This window comes from Lineus longissimus, chromosome 11, assembly GCF_910592395.1.
Source record: "Lineus longissimus chromosome 11, tnLinLong1.2, whole genome shotgun sequence".
NCBI lineage: Eukaryota > Metazoa > Nemertea > Pilidiophora > Heteronemertea > Lineidae > Lineus > Lineus longissimus.
Window position 1 is genome coordinate 4322831 of NC_088318.1, and position 22012 is coordinate 4344842.

The 22012-nt window shown below is 40.6% G+C and overlaps 2 protein-coding genes across 2 annotated transcripts; one reads left to right on the top strand and one right to left on the bottom strand.

Moving 5' to 3' along the window:
* Positions 1-1398: 1398 nt before the first annotated feature.
* LOC135495972 (lipid scramblase CLPTM1L-like) lies at positions 1399-14999 on the top strand. The gene is made up of 17 exons (XM_064785037.1): positions 1399-1516; positions 2171-2346; positions 2926-3026; positions 4713-4905; positions 5057-5190; positions 5609-5681; positions 5888-6005; positions 6273-6367; positions 7249-7333; positions 8885-8988; positions 9286-9351; positions 9978-10111; positions 10743-10777; positions 11076-11131; positions 11314-11358; positions 13473-13588; positions 14046-14999. The coding sequence occupies exons 2-17, from the start codon at positions 2191-2193 to the stop codon at positions 14158-14160; spliced, it is 1626 nt and encodes a 541-aa protein (XP_064641107.1). The 5' UTR covers positions 1399-1516; positions 2171-2190; the 3' UTR covers positions 14161-14999.
* Positions 15000-18047: 3048 nt separating this feature from the next.
* LOC135495973 (uncharacterized) lies at positions 18048-19784 on the bottom strand. Its single transcript, XM_064785038.1, has 4 exons — positions 19660-19784; positions 19107-19194; positions 18420-18540; positions 18048-18213 (listed from the first exon to the last, which is right to left on the bottom strand). Exons 1-4 carry the CDS (start codon positions 19748-19750, stop codon positions 18130-18132), a joined length of 384 nt encoding a protein of 127 aa, XP_064641108.1. The 5' UTR covers positions 19751-19784; the 3' UTR covers positions 18048-18129.
* Between the last annotated feature and the right edge of the window lie 2228 nt (positions 19785-22012).

Genomic DNA, 22012 nt, shown 5'->3' on the forward strand with positions numbered 1-22012 from the left:
AACATAGAGCCATGGTAAATCCATATGTGTCATATCTTTACAAGTCTTCGTAACTGTCAGGTACCGCCATCTAAGCTAAGAAATTGGAACTAGGCATTTGCGTAAAATTTAAAATATCGCCCGTTTTTAGGGCGGGGGACGATTTACAGCTGGAACCCCTGAACCAGCTCCCGCGGATCCGTCATTCATCAAGTCAAAGCAAGTATGAACCTGGTTTAATCATGCGGTTTATCTTTACTATACTATACCTATCAAGTTGTTTATATACCCGTCACTTTCTTGCGGCATTGCTCCCATGGTTACGTCTTGTATACGTTTCATGTAGTACTGCTGGTCCACGGCAGGGGAGCGAGGGAGGAATAGCTTCTCCGTCTTTCAAAGAAGGTGAGAGAAATGAGGAAGTCTTAACAAGACTGAGTCGGCCTTGGCAGCTTCGCCGTCTTGCCGGCACAGTGAGCGTATTGAGATAGCTACAACCAGACTAAATCGATCGGTCATTGCAGCCTCACCGTCTTGCCGACACGGTAAGAGATGATGCGAGACAGTCAGAACCACAAGCCGAATGGGACCTGGCTGCACTGCCGGCCGTCTTGCCAACACGATGTGAGAGCCGATGTGACTGCATCACCAACATCACCGTATCGCGACTATACTCATAGGGAGAGAGGTCACATTCAAATCAGGCCGAACACGCCGAGAAGAGGTATGACACCATGTAGAGACTTGGCGTATCCGGAAGAGATATGGAACAACCTGCGGGGAGAGAAGGTACATCAGGAGGAGACATGTTGCACCCTGTAGATGCACACCTTGTACAGAAACATGGTGCACTGTGTCTGGGGATGGCTCATCGAGAAGAGAAAGAGCACATCCGGTAGAGACATGGCACATCCAGCAGAGACGATACACCATGTCGAGAGGAAGTACATCCGAACGAGACATAGTGCAACCCTGCAGCGCCATATCGCTGATTTGTGCAAAATTCAGCATATATCAAAAGTTCAATGGTTGACCCTCTTTTTTTTTGGTGGGGGAATGGTCACTGTAAGAATTATTCAGGAAAAAATGTATAATATTTGGGGTTTTTCGTGATTGTCCGGCCCAATTGGCAATATTGCCATTTGGGATGGTGAACAGAGCTAGGAGCAAATGCGACGCTTATGATTTATTTAAAGAAATAAAATGCCCGGTTTAACATCCTGCAGAATCAGGGGAATCGGGCGTTTCAAGTGACATACGACACAAATGGGTTGTCCTCATGCAATCACTTTGGAAACGCATTTTAAAATAGATGTTACGTCCTGTTAATGGGGCACGTCATCGTCGCGTACATTTGGGAAAAACTCCCTAACGAGACCTGAACCAACCCCATGGTACTCTATTCACCAGTCACGAAATTTCGGATGAAACATTGATCAGTTTTTAACATTTTGTTCGTTTTATTGGTTCTTTGGGGCACTAATCAGTCTCCACAGATAGGTTTAGAGTGGATTATTAGAAAGTACCATTTCAGAAAGTATGTCGAAGACGAACGAAATAAGTTTTCACTTTTAATTTGATCCCATATACATGTATATCGAATGTTAGGCCACAGTTCAAGCCGGCCAGGGAAGGGTGGGCTAGTTAGTAGGATTGCTCCCTATGTTTCACGTAAATTACACACGACCCACACTCGACTGACCTACGCACTGGGTAGCACGTCAATGACTGTATGTTCAAAAAAGAGGGCACTACTGCAGGATCCCTTACAAAATGACCATCACTTCCAAAATGTTCTATAGGCCTAGCTAACCCTAACCAAAACCTCTCTTTGAAGCATTTGTCAGGGATTCTGCAATCAAGCCAAAAGGAGGAGGAGGAGGGGAAGTCAGTCCGCAGATGGTGGTTTCACCCCTCCACATGACATTATTGAGCGGCCAGCGGTTGCCGGTTGAGTGTAACTCCGGACCACCTTAGACTAGTTCAAATAGTTGATCATGGTAGACGAGGGAGAAGTTGTGTAAATGTGACTACCCTGCTTGTTATGACCACAATAGGCAGAGTAGTTGAAAGCGCAAACACGACTACCCCCGGGTCCCCCCCCCATGACCCCACACTTCTTCGAACGGAATGGTTTCAGTGCTGTTGTGTAGACCGATAGTAACAGACATCAATTGTTATAAATTTTCAGCGATCAAGAAGAGGGAAACGATGAAGATCTTCACCTTCACAAACGTCTTGATGTTTCTCTTCGTGGCTTACATCAGCCACTCCATTTATTCATTGTACCACGTCTTCCACCCAAAGCACTGCCAACCTGATCGACAGTGCCTCCACTCTTACTTGAGACAGAACCCAAAGCTTGAGGTAGGTGGAATTGGGCAGGGGGGGATGTGGGGGATTCATCCCCCCTAAAATATTCCAAGGGGGGATTTCCCCCCCTTAATTTTGAGCACTAAAGTTTGTTTTACTGTCAAATGAGTAATTTTCATGATTTGATATGTAAAATAAGAGCATTTGGGAGCCAATTGGAACGGTTTTAGGGCCAAAAAACGTCTCGGGAGGGGTCATATACCCTTTTTAAGAAAAAAAAAGTTTTAGAAAAAAAAATTTTTTCTTTTTCTTTTTGCTCCCCCCTCAAATTTAATCCTGGCGGAAACCCTGTTGGGCCCAATGAATTTTTGTCAATTATGTTAGCGTCAACTTAACTTTATGTTATCTCCTTCAGTTGGCTGCAGCACCATTAAAAGTTGGTCTGTTTATCTTTCTTCCACTCATGAAAAAAGAATCGGGCTCACGTTAATGCTTGCTTCTCCGGCCCTGCATCCTGTTTGTATGCAGAGCCGGAGAAGAGAACATTAATCCCTGATTTCCTCGGGATGGTTAAACTATGACTGGGGTTCTCATTGAATGTGATTGACTTACTCGAGGCCTTTGCTATTTCAGATAAAGGTTTACACGTCGCAGCATGAGAAAGTGAGAAGTGAAAGTGATTTGAACTTGATATGGAAGAATGCATCCATAGATGTGAATGATGTGTTTGAAGTGTAAGTACATTTAAAAATGGGGAGTCCAGGCACTCGAAATACTATCAGCACTGTGAATGTTCATTGTGGCCTGACTGCAGAGAGGGTGCATGTTCTCAATTTGTTTCATGGTGGAGAAGTGCCTGGGTTATCTTTAAGGGGGATGTCACCAGACAAGATCCTATCACTACCAGTTTTCATAACATTGTAACAAACTGCATCTGGAAATGTTTCATTTTGAAAGATTTTGCGTCGGGATTGTAACACATGCTCAGATATCTTATGACAGATAACATGCTCAGTCTCAAGGGATCTGAACAGCACTCTGTTAGCTGCGTGCTTTAATTTATTGCAAAGGGCGGAAATTCATCTGTTAGATTGTACTTTTCAGGTAATGTGGAGTGCTTGTTTTCACTCAAACGTCCTCTGCTTTTTAGCTCACCTCTTAGCAGAGGTGAGCTTATCCCATACCGTTGCGTCCGTCGTCGTCGTCGTCGTCGTCGTCGTCGTCGTCGTCCGTCGTCCGTTAGCAGGGCACGTTTCGTAACTGTTAGAGCTATTGAGTTGAAACTTGGTACACATGTACCCTTATGTAATGACACCTTGGAGACCAAGTTTCGGTCCGATTCGTTTCATGGTTTGGCCACCAGGGGGCCAAACGTTAAAAGTGAAAATATGGAATATCTCCCTTAATAGTAGTCGGGAAATTTTGAAAAAAATATGGTAGGTACTTCTAGCAAAGGTGCATCATATATCCTCCGGGTTTTTGATTTGACCTCCTTTTCAAGGTCACAGAGGTCAAATGGTGTAAATTGGCCGTTAGGATGTAACGATGGCACGTTTCTAAACTGCAATGACTATTGATACCAAATTTGGTACACATTTACCCCTTAGTCAGGTGATCTCAGGGACCGAAGTTTGGTCCAATATGATTCACCACTTGACCACCAGGGGGCAAAATCCAAAAACCTTAAAAATGTGATTATTCCTTAACTTCTTGCCCGATTGCCACCAATTTGATATCATGGGTATATCTAACCACCATACAGTATATGTCACACAGGTTTTTAATTTGACCTTCTTGTCAAGGTCACAGAGGTCAAATGGCGTAAATTCGCCGTCAGGCCGTAACTATGGCACGTTTCTTAACTGCAATGACTATTGATCACAAATTAAGTACACATGTACCCCTTGGTCAGGTGATCTCAGGTACCGAAGTTTGGTGCGATCTGATTTGCCGTTTGGCCTCCAGGGAGGGGGCCAAATCCTAAATTCTTCAAAATGCCATTATTCCTAGTAATGACTTGCCCGATTGGCACCAATTTTATATCATAGGTACATCTAATTCTAACAACCATTCAATGTGTCACCCGGGTCTTCTTTGATTTGACCTACTTTTCAAGGTCACAGAGGTCGAATGTACTGTAAATTGGCCATTTTGGGGAAATTGTAATTGCTTGGACCTACATCAAACCTAACACTACATGACACAATACCATGCTCTTTATCCATCTTTCCTCCACATGAGGTGAGCACAATGGCCCTGGCCATTTCATTTTGATAATACATATAATACCTTTCAGGTGTAAGTAGCTCGAGTTATCTTCTTGTTCCTGGCAACAGGTGACTGCTTGTCATTTCATCCATTCTTGTTAGTCAAAGCCTGTTGTTTCTGGTGGTAATAGAATATCTTAACCCCAATTCCAGGTCCCTGAATGTCACCCTTCCAAGGAAGACCAGGAATAATGGGACACTGTACGCCCATGTCTTCATCAGCCCGCATGGAGAAAGCTCTCTTTCTGGACGAAGGTCATCCTATGCAATCAGCCAGCTTACTACGTATATGATTAGGAAGGCTGACACATTCAATCTCATTGGTGATAAATCTTCTCAGAAAAGGGTGAGTATTCTCAAAAATTACAACTTTCTATTAAATTAATAACTTTATCGATTCTTAGCATTATTGAGTATGTTTTGCTGGAAGCCAGTTTTGTGAATAACCAATATATCTCACACCCAAGTTGTATCTTTAAAATCAATTTCACTTTCAGCCTCAGGAAACAGGTGATAAGACCAAAGCGAGACCTGTGACTCACTGGAGGAGTAAACTGCTGATAAGTGTCATGACTGACAACATTCCCATCGAAAGATATGGTATTCCTGGCCCCATCTACAAGTTCCTAAAGTAAGTACCATTTGTTGTAACTCATTCATTTCACGATTTTTAGCTCTGACACCTCTAGTGATGTTCTGCTTCATACAATAGTGCAGAGTCCGAGCTCTGTTAGGAAAGCACATTCCTTAACTGTTGGGATTATTTTGTGGTAACTTGGTGTGATGATACCTTTTTGAGAAATGCAAAGACTTAGCCAACAGCGTTTTTATTAACACATGGCCTCCATTGATAGCACAGTCTTCATTGTCCATCATCTCTGTTGTTACTTTTGAAGAACACCATGGCTGGTTGCTGAAACACCTGGGCCATTGCCTTCAATCTTGCTCCAACCCAATTCACCGCTTGGCCACCAGGGGGCCAAATCAGAAAACAGAAGTAGTCATGTTACTCCTTCACTATAAGGTGATGTTATCTTATCACATTTCAGGTTATCACCAGATGGTGATTATCTACCTATGCTGTATATTGACGACCTCAGCCTAAGAATTAAGGATTTGGTTGTAAGTTTCACCCTGGTTTTACATAAATGTAACAGCTTACCAGTCCTGTGAGAAGAATGAAAATCTTTTTTCTGTAGTTCATTCTGTTGTTCCATTACAAAACGTTTAGGAACCATAATTACTTCCCAAACTTTCAAAGATAAGGTAAATTATTAGCCAACAAGTATGTGTTTTGTTAAATTCCTATTTGTTTATTTCTATTTTAGGAGGTTAAGAAAACTGAACCAGAAGTGCCTCTTCAGATTCGTTATGCCCCGATATCATTGGGTAGACTCCAGTTGTGGGTTCAGATCTCCGAGTCATTTTCGCTGCTGAAAAAGCTTGGTAGGTTCAATCTCTTCGATCGATCAATGACAGATATTATTGATTCGTTCTGTATGCGTATTGCTAACATTGGCCTAATTCAAGTGTAGCTGAACTGCTGGAACGTATGATGACACCTGTTGGTGATCTGTACATGTGCACACAAAATTCTAGGTCAGTGTGACCTACTTATCAGGTGTAATTAGGTCAAGGTCATTAAACCGATTTTGATCAACAGATGAGCATGTGGTCCTTGGACCATTTCATTATGTATTATGGATCTTTCAGGTTTTTCTGATAAAGACACAGATGAAGTCAAGGGAATCTTTACTGACACAAACTTTTTACTGCTGATGTTGACTTTCACTATTGCTGCATTTCATGTGAGTAGGAGCGTCGGTTTCCTCTGGGTCCTCCAGTTTCCTCCTACTATACATATCAAATTTCCCAATATTGTTTTTATATAGCGAATAATGTCCTAGTTGGCACTCAGCTCTCAACTTGATATTTTTTGGCGAGTATGAGGCAGTTTTATTCATCTAAGTATAGTAAATTTAGATGTCCTAGTTGGCGCTCAGCTCTCAACTTGATATTTTTTCACAGTATGAGGCAGTTTTATTCATCTAAGTATAGTAAATTTAGATGTCCTAGTTGGCGCTCAGCTCTCAACTTGATATTTTTTCACAGTATGAGGCAGTTTTATTCATCTAAGTGTAGTAAATTTAGATGTCCTAGTTGGCGCTTAGCTCTCAACTTGATATTTTTTTGCGAGTATGAGGCAGTTTTTTTCATCTAAGTATAGTAAATTTAGATGTCCTAGTTGGCGCTCAGCTCTCAACTTGATATTTTTTTGCGAGTATGAGGCAGTTTTATACATCTAAGTATAGTAAATTTAGATAGATTTATGATGTCAATTGCTCATTTTTAGTGGGATATATACTTGATGCTGATTGCTCATTTTCAGTAACTGAAAATAATTAAGCAATCAGCATCAAGTACATATCCGTCTAAAAATGTGCAATCGTCATCACAAACACATCCCAATTAACAGTACTAAAACAAGTGAAAATTTCAAATCTTAATTCTAGAAGTTGGCGGCCGACAAAAATTTTTATTTGCTGCCACAATTCTTCTGTGATCAATGTATTAGATCCATTATAGCACAGTGTTCATTGTGAACAATCTCTCCCTGTTGACCATATGCCACGTTTTATCTTGGTCAATGTTCACATGAGACAATTCTAATCTTTCTATTCCTTTTCAGCTCCTGTTTGATTTCCTTGCCTTTAAAAATGACATTCAGTTCTGGAAGGAAAGAGAGACTATGGTTGGACTGTCTTCTCGGATGGGTAAGTATAAATGCTTTTAGGGCAAGTCATTTCAGTATGTATTTACATTTGTCTGATTTTTCAGTTCTCACTGGCCCTTGCATGCATATGTACGCCAGACCAGAGACTGCTCCTGTGTAGGTACGGTTAGGGGCCATACTTTAAGTAGGTACCCACACTTTTCCGATTTTCGGGACCCTTTCCTCTGTTTGTAGGCCTACGCTTTAGCAGTCCGACTCCCTCAGTGTATGTATGCATGTAGATCATAAGGAGTTTCCGCATCGCTTACGATTACGATGACGATTACGATTTTAAAGTCGTAATCATAATACTCTCAAAACTGGCATGAACCAGAAATTTAGTTTCCGCATTCACACCAACGACTTGGTGTACTGTAGTATAGGCCCTATACTCTGCTCTCATGCTCTGGGTGCACTTTTCTCGGCACTAAAACATGATCAAAATCGCCGTTGATCAAATTAAATGCAGTTCCTATATTTGACAGATATGTTCTGAAGTATTCTTCAATGAATATTTCACCTTGAATTTGATATGTAGCGTGGAAAATAGGCTTTTCGCTTATCCATGTAATCGTTTTTCGACTTACGAAGATCAGCCGGAATCCTCGTAAGAACGAGACGAAAGTACCATGGACGATTTCGCTGGGGATTGCGTAGCACCAAAAATCGATGACTTCAAACACAAATCGTAATCGTAAGCGATGCGGAAACACGCTCATGAGAAAAAGTATACAATGTTCAAAGTGCAGACTGTATTTGTCGCAACCGACAGGTATCATAAGCATGCATAAGCCCCACCTCCGGGCCATATTTAGATCACCTCCGTATGTAGTATCAGCCAATCATTGCACGCTTGTATTAACCTCATGTTCTTTTACATTTCTGTGATAATAAATCAGAGTACATGTAGTCAAGAAGTCGCACTGCAGACTATCTTCTGTTGGACGTTCTCCCAGGCAGTGCCCCTGAACTCTGAATAGTAGAAGTAAAACTGGATACCGTCACTGTAGTTTACAACAATGTCCATTGGTCCCTATTGTTGGGCTGTTGTGTTGCTCCACCGACGCGTGTTTCTGCCCCTCTAGGCTTCATCAGGGTGGCTGGGGTTGACTTGCATCTGTCTTGTTCGAAGTTCACAGTTTGAATGACATCATGACTCAGGGGTGGTTTCTCAATGACGTTGTGACGTTATAGACTTTGTTGCGACTCTGTTGTTGAAACATTCTGTTGTAGTCAAGCAGGTGGGCTGTCCAAATGGCACAATATGTTGAGAAGTACAGGATCAACCGATGATACACACGGACCAGACAATAAAATCAGAATAGTAGAAGTAAAACTGGATATCGTCACTGTAGTTTACAACAATGTCCATTGGTCCCTATTGTTGGGCTGTTGTGTTGCTCCACCGACGCGCGTGCCCCTGAACTCTCCCATGATACTTTCAAGTCCCCACGTAGTTTTGTTTCGGTCGTTGTCCTTTGTTTAAGTCGATGTAAATAAACGAAAAGGTGATCCGTTGTGAGCAGCGTAATATTTCTTTCCTTAATTCCAGTTGTGTGGAGATGTGTAAGCACTATTGTCATCTTTTTCTACCTGATGGATGAAGATACAAGTCTGCTTGTTCTCATTCCTGCGGGTATCGGGACACTTATTGAGGTAGGGACTGCTGCTCTTTTTGAAAAAACGTTCGTGCCACTCAGATTTATTTCTGAAGACAAAAATCCCCGATTTTTAATTTTTTCCAGATTATGTATTTTCGTTCGGTTTTTTAATTCAAGTTGAAATATAAATTTTATAACTTTGTTTTCGCAAATCAATGTTGTTCATGGAATATGTGAAAATTTGGGACTTTAATTTAAAATTGACACTCGTTTTAGATGCTCTCTATGCCTACATGTGTGTTGTCAAGTATGTGCCCCAGACCTTTTTTCTAAAATTGTGTTTTGCTTGCAGGTTTGGAAGGTGAAAAAGGCATTCAAGTTAAAAATTCTGTGGAGTGGACTCAAACCATCATTTGAGGTTGGTAACATAATCTTAAAATACCAGATTTCTCCAAATGCCCCTCAAAATGAAGAAAAATTATTTGGATGAAATTCTTGCAATTGTTCCTCTTTTCGACTCCGTTCATTCCTTTATCTCCTATTTAGATCAGGGATGTTTTCAATGGGAACTTGGTAGGTTTCATCAAACAAACAATTACTCAAGGGCAGCCAGGGCCTGGGACTAGTCATTCACCATAATATCCAAATTTGACTGACCCAGTAAACTTCCTGAAATAAATAAAAGCAAGTTTTTAAAGGGTAACTCGTGTCAAATTTCACCATATAATGTTTTAGCTGTTTTTTGACAAATGACTACGTCACTTTCTCATAAATCGGTAAGGTTTTCGAATCGAAATGCACATTTTCTAGAAATTGATGGTTTAATCCCGCCCGGATGGCTCGCTTCGATGCCGTTTTCGTTGATGACGTCACAACATGAACATTTTCGCAGTCGCGGTGGTTTACATTCAGTGATTTTATAATAAATCTAATCAAAAATGGAAAATTTGAGCTTTACATTTGTGATCAACAATTAAAAATGGACGTATTTCCGCGAAGTTGTAACTCACATCATAGTATCACTTTAAATCTTTTGTTTTGTAGTTTGGCCTCACCTCTGACAAAGAAAAGGAGACAGAAGCTTTTGACTCTCAGGCCATGAAATATCTATCCTATGTACTCTTTCCATTATGCATCGGAGGTGCCATTTATTCTATGATGTACACGCCTTTTAAAAGGTAAGTAACTAACAGAAACACTTCATTCAGGAATTATGCCGCACCAATTTAAAGGGTAACTCGTGTCAAATTTCACCATATAAATGTTTTAGCTGTTTTTAACAAATGACTACGTCACTTTCTCATAAATCGGTAAGGTTTTCGAATCGAAATGCACATTTTCTAGAAATTGATGGTTTAATCCCGCCCGGACGGCTCGCTTCGATGCCGTTTTCGTTGATGACATCACAACCTGAACATTTTCGCAGTCGCGGTGCTTTACAGCGATTTTATGATAAATCTAATCAAAAATGGAAAATTTGACCTTTACATTTGTGATCAAAAACGGATGTATTTCCGCAAAGTTGTAAATCACATCATAGTATCACTTTAAAACCTTGGATAACAGACCTGCAGACCAACATATTCCCCCAATTTTTATAACCCCCACAGACCTACATAACAGACACCTATTGACACAAATGAAAAAGAATATTAGAGAAAAACATCTGTCTTTGTTGTGTTCCATTTGTCACATTACAACTGATAATTCCAAACCTGTTGTGTAACCTACCGGTTGATGTCATATTTGCCCGTGGGCCTGGTATGGTATTTCTAGCATCAAATCGTAAGCCTCCCCTTTATTTTGCAGCTGGTATTCTTGGTGTATACATAGTCTTGTGAATGGTAAGTCATGAAGGGTAATGTCATCCAGGGTGGTGGAAGAACATCACAGAAGTTAAAAATTTACTCTGGGTACATTCGAATTTGGTTTTTGGCACGTGGTGAGTCAATCGTTGTGCGATCAGCACCAGAATCGAGAATGAATCTTGACCCGTTATGTTTTCCTGGGAAGAAATCCTCCAAGGTGAATTTCTATGGGGGAAGGGTTTCCTGATACCGATTTCTGATTAGAAGATTTCAAGGAACTGATTTCTAATTGGTAGCTATATTTTGTTTATCACCAGTTTCCTTTGCTTTTCAGGTGTGTACGCCTTTGGATTTTTATTCATGCTGCCACAACTGTTTTTAAACTACAAGGTAAGATTTAGCGTCTTTGTATGTACATCACCACCACAATGCACTTCTTATGATTGATAAAATGTGCATAAAACCATGCCATAAACAGATTTGAGAGCCAACTCTATCTCCATCATCGGCTAAAGACTGATTTATGCAGATTCATTTCTGTAAGATCTTCATATGATTTGTTTTTTTTCCAGTTGAAGTCTGTGGCACATCTACCATGGCGGGCATTTATGTATAAGGTGAGAAGGTGTAGCGTTCTTAAAATCCATCTGAAAGTTTGACATGTCTAACTCTATGTACCGGATACCATGTTTGTCATACTCAGTATTAGCCATCTTAGCATTTCAAAAACTTAATAAGGCCAGTTTTTGTGGGTAGGGGTCCTTAAATGTTGGGAAAAGGAGTCTATTCTGAGACCATTCTGTTCAGTCTGATCCCAACTTGACAAGATACTTTACAAGACTTTTGACTATTCTGTTTAACTTGACAAGATACCGTAAAAGATTTTTGACTTTTCTGTTCAGTCTGATCCCAACTTGACAAGATACCGTACAAGATTTTTGACTATTCTGTTCAGTCTGATCCCAACTTGACAAGATACCGTACATGATTTTTGACTATTCTGTTCAGTCTGATCCCAACTTGACAAGATACCGTACAAGACTTTTGACTATTCTGTTCAGTCTGATCCCAACTTGACAAGATACCGTACATGATTTTTGACTATTCTGTTCAGTCTGGTCCCAACTTGACAAGATACCGTACAAGATTTTTGACTATTCTGTTCAGTCTGATCCCAACTCTGACAAGATACCGTACAAAATTTTTGACTATTCTGTTCAGTCTGATCCCAACTTGACAAGATACCGTACAAGATTTTTGACTATTCTGTTCAGTCTGATCCCAACTTGACAAGATACCGTATAAGATTTTTGACTATTCTGTTCGGTCTGATCCCAACTTGACAAGATACCGTACAAGATTTTTGACTATTCTGTTCAGTCTGATCCCAACTTGACAAGATACCGTACAAGATTTTTGACTATTCTGTTCAGTCTGATCCCAACTTGACAAGATACCGTATAAGATTTTTGACTATTCTGTTCAGTCTGATCCCAACTTGACAAGATACTGTACAAGATTTTTGACTATTCTGTTCAGTCTGATCCCAACTTGACAAGATACCGTATAAGATTTTTGACTATTCTGTTCGGTCTGATCCCAACTTGACAAGATACCGTACAAGATTTTTGACTATTCTGTTTAGTCTGATCCCAACTCTGACAAGATACCGTACAAGATTTTTGACTATTCTGTTCAGTCTGATCCCAATTCTGACAAGATACCGTACAAGACTTTTGACTATTCTGTTCAGTCTGATCCCAACTTGGCAAGATACCGTACAAGATTTTTGACTATTCTGTTCAGTCTGATCCCAACTTGACAAGATACTGTACAAGATTTTTGACTATTCTGTTTAGTCTGATCCCAACTCTGACAAGATACCGTACAAGATTTTTGACTATTCTGTTCAGTCTGATCCCAATTCTGACAAGATACCGTACAAGACTTTTGACTATTCTGTTCAGTCTGATCCCAACTTGGCAAGATACCGTACAAGATTTTTGACTATTCTGTTCAGTCTGATCCCAACTTGACAAGATACCGTACAAGATTTTTGACTATTCTGTTCAGTCTGATCCCAACTTGACAAGATACCGTATAAGATTTTTGACTATTCTGTTCGGTCTGATCCCAACTTGACAAGATACCGTACAAGATTTTTGACTATTCTGTTCAGTCTGATCCCAACTTGACAAGATACCGTACAAGATTTTTGACTATTCTGTTCAGTCTGATCCCAACTTGACAAGATACCGTATAAGATTTTTGACTATTCTGTTCAGTCTGATCCCAACTTGACAAGATACTGTACAAGATTTTTGACTATTCTGTTCAGTCTGATCCCAACTTGACAAGATACCGTATAAGATTTTTGACTATTCTGTTCGGTCTGATCCCAACTTGACAAGATACCGTACAAGATTTTTGACTATTCTGTTTAGTCTGATCCCAACTCTGACAAGATACCGTACAAGATTTTTGACTATTCTGTTCAGTCTGATCCCAATTCTGACAAGATACCGTACAAGACTTTTGACTATTCTGTTCAGTCTGATCCCAACTTGGCAAGATACCGTACAAGATTTTTGACTATTCTGTTCAGTCTGATCCCAACTTGACAAAATACCGTACAAGATTTTTGTTCACTTTGGGGCGTCTTTATCAGCATCATTAAAATTGTGAATAAAAAAACACCTTTTGTTGTAAAACCTTTTTATTCTTATTCCAGGCATTCAACACTTTCATTGATGATGTGTTTGCGTTCATTATCACCATGCCAACTGCTCACCGTGTAGCTTGTTTCCGTGACGATTTGGTGTTTGTTATCTATCTATATCAAAGATGGTAGGTAATAGTCCACTAGAGACTTTTTTATTATAACCTCTTTTACAGTGAGCTGTCTCAACTGCTCTCGTCTGCAGAGTTTAGATTATTCTGTGACTGTTGGTACTGACAAGCAACCAAGAAAAGGCTTTATTACACCAATTGACAACGTTTCATAGGCCAAAAATACACAAACAGATATGAGGGGGAATGGAACATGACGAATACATAGAATAATATTAGTTAGTATCAGAATTCCAAGACCCTGGCCCTTGGCAAGAAGGCCTAGGATAAAAAAGGATGAATTTGTTCCTAGGAAATTCGATATCAAATTCTTTTAGAATTACACCAATTGGCAACTTATTGATTTCACAATATGTCAATTGATTTGCATTTCAATTTTATCAACTGAAATTTTATCAGGTCAAACTTCTTTATCCTGAATAATCATTTAATGTTTTTATTCTGTGATTTCCAGGTTGTATCCTGTTGACAAGACCCGGGTGAATGAATATGGTCAGACTTTCGTCAAGGATGATTCCAAGGAGATTAATAATGGAGGGCAGTTTGATGGCAAGAAAAAAACGGAATAAGACTCGACAACACCTACCTAAATGAAACATACGTAGAAAATAAAATAATTGTGAAATTTAACCAAGGGTGTTTACACTGTTCGGGACATTTTATGATTTTACTGAAGGAGAAGTCTTAAAAAAAAACAGAACCCAACAATCATTCCATATTCTGTTATGAATATCTACACATTTTCACTGTGTTTTATCTAGAAATCTTAGAAAATTGGGCAAAATTTATCACGAAGCCAACATTTTACATTTTACATTTTACATATTCTGTTACTGAACTACACTTTCACAGCATTTTACATCAAGAAATCTTTGAAATCGCACAAAAATCATCACAAAACCCAATTATCACATATTTTGTTGGTGATGTACACTTTTTACTGAGGGTTTTATGCATTGCTGGACTGAGGGTCAGCTGAATAAATGAATGTGTTGAGGCTGGAGGCAGATTTGCCTTATAACAACATCTTCTCAGATTGGATATTTCATCTCAAAGTGGTCGGACGTCTTTTATGCACAGCAGTAGCCTATTTATTGATAAAGTCAATATGAGTCGTAGTTCCACCTATCATAAAACCCCGTGTTTTTTCAAGACCCGTGTCTTCGCCGTGTGTCAAAAAACCCGGGGCGCACTTACACCTATCAGTGGTGTTAGATAATGGTTAATAGCCCCGGCGACAGGTGCGCTGTAGGTAGGGAGCTCTCCTGTGTTTCTTTCCCGTTGGAGGGAAATTTCGCATGCGCAATACCGAGGCAACTACACCGCGCCATCTGTCGCCGGATCTTAGAACTTGCAATTGCCGTGTCTATTCAGATTCCACCTATCAAAAAACCTGTGTTGAACACGGGTCTAAATTAGCCCCCGATTAGCCCCAGCGAGCTCGATGGGGCTAATAGACATGGGGATTTGACACACGGGTCTATTTAGACACGGCAATTCATAGGTGTAAGCGCAAAAGACACGGGGATTTGATAGGTGGAAGTACAACTATAGTGTTTATAGTTTTAGGTAAGCTTAATTTTAATTCACACAAAATCAAAATCAAATAGACATAGAAACTAGCCAGGGCTTAGCCTTGGGGTCGAAGCATTAGTAGTCTAGACCTTGTTACAGAAGTAAGAGGATTCAATTTAAAGGCCTCGCATTAATTTTCAAAATTGTCGATAATCTGACTCAAGTATATTGCTGTTTTTCTACAGTATGTATACCTGTTTGTTTCTTAATCCAAGGAAAAGTTACCATTCAGAAGGTGGAGCCTCTGATGAATACAGATATTGAAAAAATATGCAGTATTCAAATTTGGCAGCAAACCAGGTCCCAAATATGATATCAATTACAGTGGAACCTTTCTATTAAGGACACCCTCGGGACTGACAAGTGCTGTCCTTAATAGAGAGCTGTCCTGATTAGGGAGGTCAAATTGAATGTAAACACCCAATTTGGGACCAAAACTAGTGTCCTCAATATAGAGAGGTTGTCCTTAATAGAGAGGTGTCCGCTAAGTGAGGCTCTACTGTACACGAAGTACTAAAAATCAGCTCAACTATGAATAGCAGCAGTCGGGGTGGGCCATAATCCCAGAATGATGATGGTGAAGCAGGAGGAGCGAATATCACTTGACTGAAAATGCCCTTGTTGTCATAAGTTGGTACTTTAAGGTTGAAGTATTTCCTCCCGGTACTTTTTAAACAGTTTATATTGGTACTTAGTCATCAGCTCAACTGTGACTAGCAGCAGTCGGGGTGGGCCATAATCCCAGAATGATGATGGTGAAGCAGGAGGAGTGAATACCACTTGACTGAAAATGCCCCTGTTGTCATAAGTTGGTACTTTAAGGTTGAAGTATTTCCTCCCGGTACTTTTTAAACAGTTCATATTGGTACTTGGTCATCAGCTCAACTGTGACTAGCAGCAGTCGGGGTGGGCCATAATCCCAGAATGATGATGGTGAAGCAGGAGGAGCGAATATCACTTGACTGAAAATGCCCCTGTTGTCATAAGTTGGTACTTTAAGGTTGAAGTATTTCTTCCTGGTACTTTTTAAAACAGTTTATATTGGTACTTAGTCATCAGCTTAACTGTGACTAGCAGCAGTCAGGATGGGCCATAATCCGAGATTGATAGCAGTCAGGGTGGTCCGTAATCCCAGAATGATGATGGTGAAGCAGGAAGAGCGAATATCACTTGACTGAAAATGCCCCTGTTGTCATAAGTTGGTACTTTAAGGTTAAAGTATTTCCTCCTGGTACTTTTTAAACAGTTCATATTGGTACTTAGTCATCAGCTCAACTGTGACTAGCAGCAGTTGGAGTGGGCCATAATCCCAGAATGATGATGGTGAAGCAGGAGGAGGGAATATCACTTGACTGAAAATGCCCCTGTTGTCATAAGTTGGTACTTTAAGGTTGAAGTATTTCCTCCCGGTACTTTTTAAACAGTTTATATTGGTACTTAGTCATCAGCTCAACTGTGACTAGCAGCAGTCGGGATGGGCCATAATCCCAGAATGATGATGGTGAAGCAGGAAGAGCGAATATCACTTGACTGAAAATGCCCCTGTTGTCATAAGTTGGTACTTTAAGGTTGAAGTATTTCCTCCTGGTATTTTTTAAACAGTTCATATTGGTACTTAGTCATCAGCTCAACTGTGACTAACAGCAGTCGGGGTGGGCCATAATCCCAGAATGATGATGGTGAAGCAGGAGGAGGGAATATCACTTGACTGAAAATGCCCCTGTTGTCATGAGTTGGTAATTTAAGGTTGAAGTGTTTCCTCCTGGTACTTTTTAAACATTTCAAATTGGTACTTAGTCATCAGCTCAACTGTGACTAGCAGCAGTCGGGATGGGCCATAATCCCAGAATGATGATGGTGAAGCAGGAGGAGCGAATACCACTTGACTGAAAATGCCCCTGTTGTCATAAGTTGGTAATTTAAGGTTGAAGTGTTTCCTCCTGGTACTTTTTAAACATTTCAAATTGGTACTTAGTCATCAGCTCAACTGTGACTAGCAGCAGTCGGGGTGGGCCATAATGCAAGAATGATGTTATCATAAGTTGGTACTTGAAGGTTGAAGTATTTCGTCCTGTCTCATATTGGTACTTAATAGTATACACAACTGTTTGTTCATGTATTGGTGCCATCATTGTTTTGCTATGAATCTTTGCATTGTTTTCTTAAGAATCTTTGTTATTATTTATGTTTATGTAGTACTGGCAATAGGAAACTTTCATTTCACACCTGTAGCATTTTCTGTTTTGTTTCTGTGTCGGCCGTAGATTTCTTCTTCTGCGCTTGGAATTTTTGAGATGCACGCCAGACAGTCGGAACGATTTCAGTAGCGAAGTCCGGATGTCCTAGAGCGTTCCACCACAGTGCCCCAGAGCTAGCCCCAGAGCTTTGTGGTGCCAATTCGCCAATATTTCTCTCCATTCTCCATGAGGGAGAATTCTTATTTCTCTCTTGAACTTTTGCCCCAGAGATTACTGGGCCCATTTCCTGAAACGGTGCTAAACTATTGCAATGCTTAATGCTTTCTGACATGACCAGTGATACTCCGCCTCTCCATATCAAAAACCTGTATCTCGGGATGCACTTATTGTGGCACTCGCTGTTTCATGCTCGCAAGAGATCCAGCCATCTAAGCTATGGGGAGAATTTCCTTCATAGGGTGGCGTTTGATGTGCTGACCGCAGTGGCACCGATTCCTGCCGACGAAGCTGAGCTCTTCCGGCTTTTGGCATCTCCATATTGATATTTTGGCCCGGATAAACGTGACCAGAGAGAGGGCGCACACTGTGACGATACCGTGTATGATGCAGAAGGAGAAACCTACGGACCTACTTCGTCTTTGGTAAAAGTATTTAAAAACTTTACCAGTGAGGAAATAGGTTTGTTAAAACTAGTGGCAAGAAATCGTCTTTCTTTCGACACAATATGTATTTAAAAATGTCATTATACAGTAAAAATGTTTCACATCAGCATTTCGTGTTGTCATTTCGCGTCCGTAGTTCTACTTCTTTGAACTCTGCTTCGGAGAAATACTTGTCTCCTTTGCATACCTGAAATGGTAGGTTGTAAGAAGTGAAGTGAGAAATACAATACACCCATTTTACCAAAACATGACCGGAGTTCTTCCAGAAATATAGCGCCATGTGTTTCGCTGATTTCAAATCCGCGTTGAAATTATATAGTACATTGACTTGTGACTGGGCAACATTACAAAAAGGACTAAGTGACTAGAATTTCATTGCAATTGTTGCTGTACCTTTTTGAATATGGGACAGCAATTTGGGTACTCTCCGTTCATCTTCTGTACGCCAGTGACCACACAGCCATCATTCACCAGTTGACGTTCTTTGCATATATCGGGCTGATATTGTGGACACCTGAAAAAGAGAATGTGTTCGCTATAGAAATAGAGTATCGAGCCGGGGACAGATTTTCCTACATCTCCGAATGTCTTCTATAGACTTGCTGCTCGAAGAAATAGGGCCCACATGCTCTGTCATTTACACTACGAACGCAGTGGACCGGCCTCGTTCCTCGCCCATAAGGAGATCAAATGCGGATGACGCAATGGGCTGCCCAGGGAGTTATGATACATCTATTTCACATTCTCGACCCCGCGAGTTCGACATACCTTATGCTCCTTTACAACTTTGAGGTTGCTCTTGACCGTGTTTATGACTCCTGGCGCAGGAGAAGGGACCTATTGATAAAGGAACCCGGCCGATAATTGGCAAGTGACTAGCAGCATTTATTCTGGTTGGAGGTTTCTTCTGTAAGTGTGGTAAGTTCTTCGTTGCAACCGTGAGAAACTTCTAAGTTCTGCGACTATAATATAACTGGTACATGTTTTGAATGCTTTGCCCTAGTACTACTAAAACGATCTGAGCCGATTTCGATTTGGAAATCTGTTCTGTTCTGCCCCGAAAACTGGATTCATACTCACAACATAAGAATTCCGAATTGAGATTTTACTGAACAGTAAAGCTTGGTGCAGGCGGGTCTATCCGAATAGGGGCATTTAACCAAAATTGCTGTGGATACAAGAAGAAAGAAATTTCGTTGAATACAGTCATCCAGTCCGGTGTAACGGCATGGATGTTCCCAGGGATGCCTGTCTCGGTGTTTTTCCATTTTTATCCGGTAGAAAGGCAGGTTTCGCTCACAGGGATTTGAGACAGATACATGTGGTTAGTGCTTCTGGCAAAAGATCAATCGATTTCACGCACTTTTTGTCTCTAATCCCTGTGGTTTCGCTCGCCTTGTATACGAAAAGCTACGAAGTACATGTATTTAAATAGATTTTATCAACGCTTTGTTTTGAAAATTTACCAACTGCGTATATGGGTTTGTTTATGATTGTCGCGTAAATTGCTTGGCACATTGGACTTGACGACACAAGACCATTGTACTTCGTCGTTTGTACGGAATGCGAAACCAGCCACAAATGCGAGATCAAACATATATCAAATTTGCACGACAATCAAATTGCTACGTACCATTATTTTCCGACACCTTCCATTCGTTTGCCTCACAGGCGAGTAGCGACATCAAAGCTACAAGGATAAAGAAACACAGATTCGCGGCCATCTTGGAATTTTCTGCCTGGAAGTGGGAACCTCACGGAGCCGTTGCATCAATAGAGTGGTAACTTTGCAGTAATGGGACCTTATTTGACGAATATATACATGATTGATTGATAGATGATTAGAATCGGGCACTTATCTTCCAGAATCAGCTGCGGTGCGTACATGTATTATTGTCTTAGTCAATTTCCCGCACCCAATCATGATTTTGTTCATGCTTAGTTTTATTGATACGACCACCACGATACGTAGTATGTAATTTACCGTATCATTCATTATACGGGTGTTTCCGACTGAAGGTCCCTCGTTGTCATGGTTGTCTGTTCACGTTACGTCGAAGAGCGTGACAGAACGGTCACAAAAAGAACCAGCAGTTGGGACTCGACACTCTTGAAAACAAGGTCTTTGAGAATTTTAGCCAACACAGACGAGCACGTGTACATGTAGATTAGCACGACAATATAGGCCAGCGGAGAGTATTTAGATGCCCGCCTTCAATTCTGGATTTTGACATTAAAATCAGGATTTTGTGGAGTGTAGAGATTCCCGGAAGATGTGCGGTTGTTGTCGTCCGGTTGAATCTGTTTTACAAACGTATTATCTCGAGCGATAGGCCTCTCGATCTGCAAATAGCTACAGAACGCTTGATTGATCCTGGCAGGAACCAGCCGCTGTCACACGGCTCGCGGTTTATAAAAATGTAGGCCGACACTCCAGACCTGGTGCATCGGCCTCGTCTTCCCAGGACGAGTTTCGGATGATGATTGGACTGCCTCGGGAGTGTATTGGAAATGACACGATGCTTAGGGTAGGGTCAATCTGCCATTATTTGCCATAGCTTACAACTTGGCAACACCCCGATTGTAAAGTGTCGTGCGAAACTGATAGGCTGCGGCGTATCTTTGATAAACCTTATAGGGGTGAATACGGGTTCAATGTCGAAGTTACATAAGTATATAAATACGCATATATACTTGGCCCTATATACAGGATGTCCCAACGTTGGTCTATTAGGTTGTAATTTCTATTTAAATAATCTACAATGGCTGCTTAACAATCATCGTCGGATTGCTCGGTGTTCTTGGGCCGTTTACCCGTTACAAATAGTTGCACGAGTGTGTAAGAACAGAGCAAATTTGGGCTACCCTTTTGAAAACATCGAGTCTTAGGGATTTCTGAATTTCCCTCTTATTCTTTAATCAACTCGGCCAACTTTTTTATATCTTAACGAGTCACGAGCTCCTACTCTTAACTACTTCTCATCCATACTCTTAAGTATAAAAACAACTATAAATTAGTAAAAACAACTATAAATTTGATAGTTCCTATTGCACCAACTGTGATATTAGTTAAAACTATAACAATTACTTAGTTGTTCTAGTTGAAAAAAAGTAAAACTACCATTAAAATGGTTAAGAATAACTATTTTGATAGTTAAAACAACTAATTTCACAGTCGGTGCAATATACTACCAGCGCAGTAAACAATTTCTATGTACTTAATTTCAAGAGTGCACTTCCTAATTATTGCGAGTTCGGTGGAAACCTCAGAAGGAAACACTTAAGTCAAGTGTGTATATATACATTCAGTTCCCCTGATGACAATCTTAGTTCCTATTACTGTTGATATTTTTTCTGCGAAATTTTCTTTTTTTGCGAAATCCCCCTATTGATGCTGGCAACATGTTGAATCATTTTAAAGGAACAATTTGGGCGTGGGCGGATTTAGGTGACCAGGGGATAAGGTGCCGATCCGTCTCATGTGCCACTTCGTGTAACAACAGAGTAAAGCTAATCTTTAATAACACTCCAATTTCACTAGAGGTGGTTTTGTGACATGGCTTGCAAGTCTGCGTACGTACCTTCTTTATTTCTCATTTCTCAATCCATTCTCAAGCGACTGACACTGGTGTCATATATTATTAGACGATACGAAATTGATGTTAAATTTCAAAGGTAAATTGTAATTATCAGAGCGGGCCAGTGAGTAAATTAATTATGACATCAGCGGTGCAATGGATGTAAAAGGGTCCGTGTCAAGGAGTCCCTCCCCAAGCTCCTTCGCCCCGATACACAGGAAACAACCGTGACCTTCCTTTCGAAAAACCATCGGCGAGATATTAGGTCAATGATTAACCGACTCAGAAACGGAACAGTTATCAGAAGACTTAACTTTCTCGTCAATTAGTGGTCATGTTCTTCCGGTATATCAACTTCTATGACTATCCGGGAAGCAAGGAGCTTCCTATAAAACCTGACTGAAAAAC

What these genes read in the sequence shown, in the direction of transcription:
- LOC135495973 (XM_064785038.1), bottom strand. Translation starts at nt 19,750, where the DNA reads ATGGCCGCGAATCTGTGTTTCTTTATCCTTGTAGCTTTGATGTCGCTA. An exon ending in CAATTCGGAATTCTTATGTT is followed by an intron (nt 18,541 to 19,106) that starts GTGAGTATGAAT and finishes TCTCTTTTTCAG; the next exon opens with GTGTCCACAATATCAGCCCG. An exon ending in GCTGTCCCATATTCAAAAAG is followed by an intron (nt 18,214 to 18,419) that starts GTACAGCAACAA and finishes CTACCATTTCAG; the next exon opens with GTATGCAAAGGAGACAAGTA.
- LOC135495972 (XM_064785037.1), top strand. Translation starts at nt 2,191, where the DNA reads ATGAAGATCTTCACCTTCACAAACGTCTTGATGTTTCTCTTCGTGGCT. An exon ending in TCACTATTGCTGCATTTCAT is followed by an intron (nt 6,368 to 7,248) that starts GTGAGTAGGAGC and finishes ATTCCTTTTCAG; the next exon opens with CTCCTGTTTGATTTCCTTGC. An exon ending in TATACATAGTCTTGTGAATG is followed by an intron (nt 10,778 to 11,075) that starts GTAAGTCATGAA and finishes TTTGCTTTTCAG; the next exon opens with GTGTGTACGCCTTTGGATTT.